Source organism: Schistosoma haematobium, chromosome 5 (assembly GCF_000699445.3).
Source record: "Schistosoma haematobium chromosome 5, whole genome shotgun sequence".
NCBI classification, from domain to species: Eukaryota; Metazoa; Platyhelminthes; class Trematoda; order Strigeidida; family Schistosomatidae; genus Schistosoma; species Schistosoma haematobium.
This window is the reverse complement of record NC_067200.1, coordinates 11,589,001-11,599,211: the sequence shown is the minus strand read 5'-3', so window position 1 is coordinate 11,599,211 and position 10,211 is coordinate 11,589,001. Positions and strand designations below refer to the sequence as shown.

General features: G+C 35.8%; 1 protein-coding gene across 1 annotated transcript; it reads right to left on the bottom strand.

Annotated features, from left to right (window-relative positions):
• Positions 1-422: 422 nt before the first annotated feature.
• Positions 423-9,766, bottom strand: THOC3 (THO complex subunit 3). The gene is made up of 6 exons (XM_051217483.1): positions 9,466-9,766; positions 9,206-9,430; positions 7,642-7,781; positions 5,514-5,681; positions 3,106-3,206; positions 423-1,979 (listed from the first exon to the last, which is right to left on the bottom strand). The coding sequence occupies exons 1-6, from the start codon at positions 9,643-9,645 to the stop codon at positions 1,825-1,827; spliced, it is 969 nt and encodes a 322-aa protein (XP_051064897.1). The 5' UTR covers positions 9,646-9,766; the 3' UTR covers positions 423-1,824.
• Between the last annotated feature and the right edge of the window lie 445 nt (positions 9,767-10,211).

Here is a 10,211-nt window from a genome sequence, read left to right as displayed (position 1 = left end):
AACGTAATTCTGAAGTCAATTCTTAAGGAAATAGCGATCCGTCCAAACAGATTCACACCACAACGTTCATTTTGTTCACAATCGATTCAAGTAATTCTCAAAACAAGTTCACGGCGGTTGTGAGATTTATGTATTTTAACTGTTGCTACTTATGAGTAGCCAGTTTTTTTATTGCAAACCTTTTCGTTTAGATCACATAGTACCAGTACTTTCATTGGATCAATGCATTTTTCCTTCACACAGCTACATTAAGTTGATTATTTTTGAACCTGTCTGTGCTGAGTTTTTATTTTTGTGTTTGATTTTATCACCTTGAATGTGATTTTGTAGCCTAAACTGACCATCATTTACTGTGAAATACTTCATTCATTTATTTATACTTCGAGAAGCTAGGAGCGTATTCTAACGTTAGCTAATCCCGAGTGCGTTATTTCGGTACATCTACCAATAACGACTACTCAGTGAATACAGATCTCCACCAGTCGTAATGAAGCTGATTATATAAAGATTTTGACATAACTGGACAAATATTATGAAACGATTTTTAAATTATTATTATTGTTTATATTTTATTTGTGTACTTACTGAGTAACTGAAGCTATGATATTTATATATTGCGTCTTCTTTAAGCTTCCGTTTAACCCTTCAACCATCGTTATCTCTATTTCATTGTCAACCGATTTTTCACAGCCACTTTTGGCTTATTTGTGTACGATTGTGATTTTGTACTTTACGGTGGGGGGGGGCGTTAAAGTATGTTTGGATATAAGCCCACATTTATTTGAAATGTAATAGTAATCGAAGTAGGTTTGTGACTTCTTCAACATAAGGTAGGTGATGTGAACAGAGAAACAAGAAACCTTGACAAACTACGGAAGTTATTTTTCGAGACGTTATTTAATTAAATCAAAGCTTATAAAACAGTAACATTTATTTTTGCCCCTAGTCTATTCTACATATCATAAGCTTTCGTTTGATGTATGATTCAGTGCCATAACCCTTTTTGTCCCAAAGCTATTATAATTTAAACGTATTATTTTGTACTCTATTTTCTACGCTAATCTCCAGTTTTGGACATAATTGTATTTTCCTAATTGTTGAACGTTGTGGTCGGGTTAGTCATCTATTTATTCATGTCCTCTTTTTATACTGATCTGAAACCGGGAGCCAGATCGGAATTGAGAATAAATCGAGTAGTGTTCCAGTTAACTTGTCTTTTCTCACTCGAGTGCTTATCAGCTAATCAGGTGATAGAATAGTTTTTGTCTCTCTACCCCACTTCGAACTCACGCATACTAGCCTCAAGATTATGCCGATCAGCTTATCGCGTTAAGGCCTTAATCTAGATTAGACAAGTATCCTCAGCACTAAAAGTGAGTAGACAGATCAAGGACGTAACAGCAGGGTATAAGGAAGAGCTTACAAATTCAGAACCAATAACAGCTTAGCTGTGTCGGCCGAAGATCAATAGTGCTGGTATATTCGGTCAAGTCTGGGACATTAGGCTAAAGGTGAAATAGTAGTTGAGGAATAGACAAAATTAGAATAGAAACTTCTGACTGGTAACTTTAGTACATGATATTAGTTGACGTCTTAAGATGCAATTGAATTGGTGACAAGGATGGGATTCAAACCCCAATGAATTAGTAAACTGTAAGACAAGTAACATTATACATGTGTTTTTAATGAATCTACAACAGTTTTCATTATAAATATTTGCATTAAGAATATACAATTTTATACAATTTACAAAAAAGAGATTATTTTCTGATGTTGTTTTCATTATTACGCTTTCACTACTCTTTATGTTCATACATAAAATCCTTATAAATCATCATTCACTAAACCAAATAATCGAATAACACCTTGATCTCGTTCGTATTTCGCTTCACTTGAATAACTCAACAAATACTGTCGAGGATGCCAAGCAAGTACAAATGTAGCCGATGCATGTGTCCCAACTTGATAGACTTGTTCACCTGTTAGATTATTTTGAGAGAGGGGAGAATAAATAAATAAATTAATTAAACACTTGTCTTATAAGTTATTGGTAAGTCTAAAATCAATTACTGACTTATCGTAACAAGTTTCATTGAACAAGGTAGTTTATATACAGTACAAAGACAATTAAATGAGTTCTTTTTTTAATTGACGAAATCAATTCAGTTTGAATATGAAAATAAGTAGATGAAAAACAGCAGTGTGGCTGACAAAATATGTATCGGTCTGAGTTGTTACATTCTACATTAATAGTGAAGTGGAATAAGCACAACAATGCAGATAATAATATTAATAGAGCCAGAAAGTTGTGTGAAGTAATGAATTATTTTTTATGGTTAGCGTTTTTTTAGCAAGTTAGTTAACTACGGGATGGGGTAACTAACCTCATGCTCAACCCTCCTACTTTATCCCGGCTTGGGACCGGCAGTAACCCGGACGGGATCCAAACGGTTTTTTCAAGTCCTTTGTCGGGCATTTCTCAACAATTGACCGAAGAAAACATTACGTCGAGAAACGGAGACAGACATGAGAAGAATGAACAATTGTATAGAACTAAAACGGAAGGCCTAGGACAAAGTGGGTTGGAGAAGGTAGGTCGGCGGCCTACGCTCCATTGGGAGTAACAGTAGTGTGAATTAATGACCAGTAGAGTGCAACCGTGTCGAGTGTGAGGCAGTTAATCACCAAAGACAATGAAAGATGGTTGCACAATATATTGGATTGATTACAGTAAGATGGTGACTCAGTCATTTAAAAATTAAGAAACCTGAATGTACTGTGTTCGATCCACAATGAAGTTATGAATGCGCACTTCCCATTATAAGACAGAACAATTATCTATTGCTTTCTGGTTTTCAATAACTTCCCAAATTAGATTGTTTTCCAATCTTGATAAACATTGAAAACTTTAATTTTTTTCGGACATTTTTAGCTTATGACAAAAAAAGACTCCACTATTAAACTTTTACATCTGTTTTCATTCATAAATTAAGTGCATCAGTAACCTTAAAGATATTTATAGTTATCCAAACGTTCATACTCGTGCTCTACTAAAATACCAATTAAAATTAAAATTGTATTATGAATAAAAGCTACAATTCTTACCTGTTTGTACATGGCCAATATCAATGAAATGATCTTCGCTAGCTGCAGCAATTAACTTGCCATCATAAGAGAATCCCAAAGTGCGTACTGGCCATTCTAAGCTATTGATGAGAAGAAGATACATTAGAAGAATAATACTTCGTGACAGTCATTAGTTTTTATAATCACAATAGCCCATCATTTTATTTAAGTCAGTCATGATAACCATAGAGCTTGGTAAAGGTGTGTGTTAACTCAAATTACCACAGCACAATAGTAAAACGATATGAATTTAAAAAGGTGAATACAAAAGCAGTCAAAATAATGTAATACCAATGATAATGGGAAAGATTAAACATTGAGAATATGGTTCGAAAAGGAATATATTAAAGAATACTGAAATCCAAAATCTGGAGTAAAATAAAAAGTGGATACACCTTCGTGATTGTGATCGGTATTGAACCATGCTGCTTAAAGTTTTCAACTACTTACCGAGATTGTCACACGAACCTCAGTCAGCTGTCTAAACCTATAAACACGACTCATCCCAACAGTCAGTGGATACACGGACTGATGTCATGTCTTAATTTTCTCGCATTTAACTTTCTTCCAATCTACTATTACATCACTAAACATTATGCGTCGATGCAGGCGGTGGTTAGACCTACGGAGAATGTGTTTCAAACACCTCATTTGATGAAGACTCATCAAGTGTTTCGCCACTCTAAGCCTAACGTCAAAATTGCTTACTTAGTTGTTCCACTATACTCGAACAATGCTTCGAAGACACTTATGATCAAAATAAATGTTTTCTGCTTTCAAGATAAATGAGGTTTGTTGATATGCTAGGTAAACAAAAATGATAAGATGAATAATGTATCTTATTTATTTACTTATTATTTTGTTTGCTAGTTTAAAGTTGAAATGTTAATCAAGCACAATTTAAAGCAGCATCGAGAAACAATATGTTAACGACAGAGATAAGAAAGTATAAAGGAAAACACAACGTGATAAAACGTTGAAGATTCAGAAATAATAACAAAAAACTAGTTGGATTTGAACTATTTCCATGGAAGGGGTTTCGTTATTGCTTTCTGAAGTCCTACTATAGAAACTGGCTAAGTATTTAAAGTTACTAAAATGAGTTGTATCAAATGATAAAATAAGTAGGAAAATCGAATGTAATCAGAAACAACATAAAAATGACTAAAGAACGGTTTAAAGTGAACTAAACACATAAAAGATAAAAAACGATTTAAATGACCAAAATTTAAGACTATAGGAATAAATAGTTTAATGACTTTATAATTATGAGTTAGTATTATTGAACTTTGAAGGACTAAACGTACATTGAATAAATAAACCTGGCAAACAAATTGATGCATACGTCAAACTGATTATGTGTAAGAGCTTTTTTCTTAGGCTACTAGAAACGCCTGTCGGTTAGACAGCAATGAGTCTTGATATTAATCCGAGATCGATGTGGTAGAAAAGTTTTTAATAGCTTCGTTTGTAAAATTATTATGCTCTTCAACATGTTTATTCCCTACTTTGTTTTTTTTGACATTTTTAACAACAATTATATTTTTAATCCTTTAATAAGATCTCTTTGGGTTCTTATTTCTTTATTCAATCCTCTATTGTGTATCTTATTTATTTATTTGAACACATAAATATTGGTACAAAGAGGTACCGAATACATATGCGCCACGCAAGACACTTGATTTGTGTGTGGGCTGTGATACTGCCCGCGTGCCCAGATCAAAGCAAGCGGTTTTCTTAGAGGGCCACACATGGAGCCCTTGACCTAAAGGTTTGATCCACAAGGCAGTGGAGCAATGTCGGGAGATGCAGTCCCATGGTAGCCGGTGACCAACAATTGGTTCATATGTCATTTGTTCCTTCAGGATCCTGGACCAATGTACACCACTGATTTGGAATCAGGATTTTCCAACTCCCCTAGGTGGATCCTTCATATACACCAGCCCGGTTAAAGCACCGAACATTCGCTTTTTGTCCTCTCGATTTCGTAAACAACACCCCTGCCGCGAAGGCAGTGGTTGTATACGCGTAGCCATGTGAGAGCATTTCGAGGGAGAGCTGGCTCTCCACATTCTCGGCCGTACCAGGACATTTGGGGGCTATTGAACATCATCAAAATATTACGGACGGTTAGTTGAAATATTGTATATAGTTTGAATGAAACGTTAGTTAAGTGGTTAAGGAGTTTAACTTTCAGCCACTAAGTCACAGATTCGAAACTTCCTTTATTTGTTTCAATTTGAGCAAACAGATAGTATTGCTACTAGCCCTTACAGTTAGGAAATGAATGGAAGTCATTTTCATGAACCTATATTTAATAAATGAAATCTAATTTAAAAAATATAGTTTTGAAAAAATAAAGTTACTGAAAAATCCGATAAACTTACCGAGATAATGTACGTAAGCAAACAAATTCATTTGCATCCCAAATGGACACCAGAGCATCTGCACTACCAACAGCAAATTGATGACCTGTTGGTGAAAATTGAAGACACATTGCATTGACTGGGTGAGCTTGGATACTTGCTTCACGTTTCATGTCACCTGGTTTCCCACTTTGATAAAAAAATCACAGAATCAAAAGGCTTTTTATTTATAAGAAATCTCAGATTGATCAGTCAGTTTATACTACTCAGACTATTACTGAATTAGGAGGCTGTAAGAATAATAATTGATAATCAGTGTGATTATGCTGAGAGAATACAAATAAAATAAGTAACATTTTTTAAAATGGTAGATACTGGAAAGAGAGGATTTCATTTGGTCAAGGCTTTTTACAAAACTTGTTTAATATAGCTTATTATTTTTTAGTTTAGTCAATTAAAAGAACTGGTCCGCTAATAATTTGTAATCTGTTGTATTACTTCGTCACTTCCATTATAAAATATATCCACAAATTATTTGTAAAAACATATCTGTGCTATGACATTAGTAATCAGAACTTTCACAGTGCATAAAATGCAGTTACCATGAAATGGAGACACTTAAAAGTTTATTTCGTTCCATCAAACCTGTCCGTTTAGCACTGCGTGCAATCGACAGACACACTACCTAAGTAAAACTGATGTCCGTCAACCATATTTTAGAGTTACATACTATTAATGAGTACTTTAAAACACAAACAAAAGGAAATCCTATGGAGCACAAATAATAAAACCTATCATTTCAAATAGTTAGTATATCAGATAGCTACGGTATATTTCTTGTAAGATTGCCGATATGTCAAAAGATAGTTTTGAAACCAGGGTATTATAGAGTTAATTATTTACTTAAATAGGAATACCTTACCAGCAAATATGAAGACGATATTATATTTGTCTAATAATACACAAAACATGATCTGTTGGCATATATTTTGAATTGCTATAATTAAAGTTACTATGCTACCACAACTACCACTTCACTACCTAGTTTCCAACTATACGCTATTATAAACAATTTTCAGTCTATTTTATGGTTAGTAAGTGCACAATAAATTCCAAGGATCCGTAGAATTAGGGTTGAAGCTTTCATAAGACGTTAGGATGGATTATTTACCAGATAAAACTACATTTCTTAAGTAATCCGAGTAAGCCCCCAAATGCCCTGGTATGGCCGAGAGTGGGGAGAGTCCGCTCTCCCTCTCGAAATGCTCTCACATGGCCACGCGTATATAGCCTCTGCCAGGGAAGTCCTACTCGCTGCCTTCTCGTGGCACCAGTGTTGTTTACGAAATTGAGAGGACGATAACCGAATGTCCGGCGCTTTAACCGGATTCCAAACCAATTGTGCACATGGGCTCCAGTATCCTGAGGGAACAAATGGCGTATGAACCAATTGTTGGTCACCGGCTTCCATGGGACTGCATCTCCTTACGATGCTCCACTGCCTTGTGGATCAGACCTTCAGGTCGAAGGCTCGGGGAGTGGCCCCCTAAGAAAACCACCTGCTTCGGTTTGGGCACCCGGGCAGTATCACAGCCCTCACACATATCGAATGAGATTTGTGTGGCGCATATGTATTTGGTGCCTCCTTGTACCAATGTCTATGTGTTAAAATAAATAAAAAAATAAATCCGAGTACATTGTAAGATTTTTACAGGAAAATATATGGAGGAATATGCCGAGTACAAGAAGCTGAGAAGTATGTGTTGTAGTCTGATAAGTAGCACGAACCAACTGTTACGCACTCAGTAGGAAACAAGCGACTCTTCGTCTTTCTAAGTCTGTTGTTCTTTAGTTTGTGGGCCTCATAGTTTTATCATATTAATCACGGTAGTTTTGCTACAGGGTATTAAGTCAGCCAGTTACAACGTAGAGCCTGATAAATGTATGCATCAGTTCAAATCCCCATAACCCATCAGTGCAATTATTCGCCGCAAAACTTAAGTCTAATTTCTCATTGTCAGTTTGTTTTCTTCTTGTCTCATTGATAAATATACAACAATAGCTTCCAAATGAGTTCCCTCAAAAATGTGATCAGTGTGATTGGCAAATTTTTTGCTACTTTTGAAAAGAATTGTAATTAAGTACCAACCTGTAGACTAATATACTTCCAAGACCAGTAGTTAAAAGAAACGCTTCCCCGCTAGGGTTCCAGGCGAATTCATTAATTTCTGAAGTGAACTGTTCCGCCTGTACCACTTTGAAACCAGCACGCAAATCAAACCATGAAACCTAAAACAGTGGTAAGCAGATAGATTTGCAAACAACTCTTCAGTATGAATAAAACGCGAAAATTATTACTGGAGTAAAAACTACCTGGTAACAAACATATTTATGCACTTAAGACAAAAGCCATGAACGTGGTAACGGAACTTTAGCGATCTGAGGTAATAAAAATAGTTATATTTTTAGATCTTGGACATAGGATTTAGCTGGTAAACAAAATGCTTAAATCACGCAAATTAGGTATCTAAATAAAAACCCTACCAAAGTGAATAACAAATAGACAACAATCGTTATACTTTGGGTGACATGGCTCAGAGTCGTTTGCAAAAGCAAGGATGCACATACTCTGTCTTTCTCTAGAACATAACTCCCGAAACTCCCCTATCCCTTATTTTCTCGTACCTAATCGTTTTTTTACTACTACTCTGAGATTTATTTGGGAACAATTTTATTTTGCTATGTTAATGTGGCATTCCTACAGCTGAAGAACACATGAAACTCAAAACAGCTGTAAACCAATATCAAAGCCAAAATCCTCAATACGAACATCAAGACAGTTCTACTGTACGTAGCTGAAACTTGGAGAACTAGTACAACCACTATCAAAAATGTACAAGTATTTATAAACAGTTGTCTACGCAAGATTACTCAACATACATTGGTCGGATACTATCATTAACAACCTACTGTGAGAGAAAGCAAACCAGCTTCCACCCGAAGAGGAAATTAGGGAAAGACGCCGGAAGTGGATGGGACATATATTGCGCAAATCATCAAACTCCATCCTAAGGGAAACGAAAAAGAGGAAGACCAAAGGACACACTGCACCGAGAAATGAAAGCAGATATGATTAGGATGAACAACAACTAGAAACAACTTGGAAGGATCGTCCAAAACAAATCTCGATTAAGAATGCTTGTGGACGGCGTATTCTCCTCCACGAGGGGTAACAGGCGTATGTTAATGTGGCATGGCATCTGCTAGATCCGATCTCTTAAAAATGTGCTTAACGTTAACTACGAGGTTAAACGTAAGTCTTGTTATGTCTTCACAGTGGAACATTTTCACAGTTATTGAAAGGTAAAATTGAGATGAAATGGTTTGAAGATATTGAAGCTACAATAAACCAAGGAACCCCTAATTTCTGAACATGGATTAAAAACAAAATTGAAGTTATTTGGTCTTACAAAATAAACCAGAAACTCGCTGCCACTTTCAAGGCTGGTCAATTAAGATACAAAGTAAAATTCTAAAGTTGCTTTTGGTTTCGAATAAATCTTATAATTGCGTTTAAAAGTATATTTGTCGTAAAAACGAATTTAGTTGTGTACATTAACAAACAACATTAATTTGATTGCATGTATTGGTTAACAAATAACAAAGTGAAAACAGACAGCTGTGTGAGCAAAAAGGAGGTTAAATAAGCATACCAAATCTGTTTTGCTACCAACAGCGATGTAACGTGCATCCGGTGACCATGCCAAATTAATGTTCTCCCCTTTACATTGTGCTGTGATTGGATCTTTTTTGGTCCGACAGTCCCACAAACGAATAGCACTATCTGCACCCACAGTTGCAACAACATCATTATCTGATGGGTGCCAACAAAGTTGGTCTACGCTTTCATTATGTCCTCGGAAACTATGTACTTTTGTCTGAAAACAACCGATAGAGCAAAATCTAAACTAACTAATCTTGTGGATTCCAGTGAGTATATATTTACAAGCTTGTCAGATGATCCAGATGCTAATCTCGACCCATTGCTATTCCACCCAAGTGTATGTATTTTCCCCCCATAACCAGAGAAATCCTTAACACGGGAATTCTTAAGAAAGTAACTTTTCAAGCGAATAAGTTCTTCTGATTTCATAATGTCACCTTTTGAGAGTACCTCACATCAAAATAAGGCAACGATCGAGTGGCGTCGTTCACCGACGGAGGTTACTGAGCACTTAAAGGTCAAAGTAACGCTGGAGTTAAATCTGACTCCGTTTCGTAATTTTGACATTGAACTTAGAGACTAATCAGAACGAAGCGGGAATTATCGTTTCCACCATCTTTAAAAGCAATGATGGTCCACTTGCCTCGTTGTGTGTGTCTTTCCACTTTTATTTTGGTGTGGCTGCATACATCAATATTTTAGTTTGCTAAGATTCCGCAGTTTATGTAATACTCCATATGTTGGAGCCTTTTTTCGAATCCGCTTTGATTTCTTGGTTTTTGCTACTGCTACTCAAGTCAGTGCATCCCTTTGGGCAACCTTGCTTTTTTATGTGACAAAATGTTACTCCGTTTTTTTAGTATAATTTTGTAGATATCGAAAATCACGGTTTTTTGTAGCTAAAAAGATGTTGCTGCTGTCTGGGATTCTCTAGCTGCACTCATGTTCGTTTGTAACTTTCATCTATGATGTTATAAGGCACAGGGAAAGAAGAC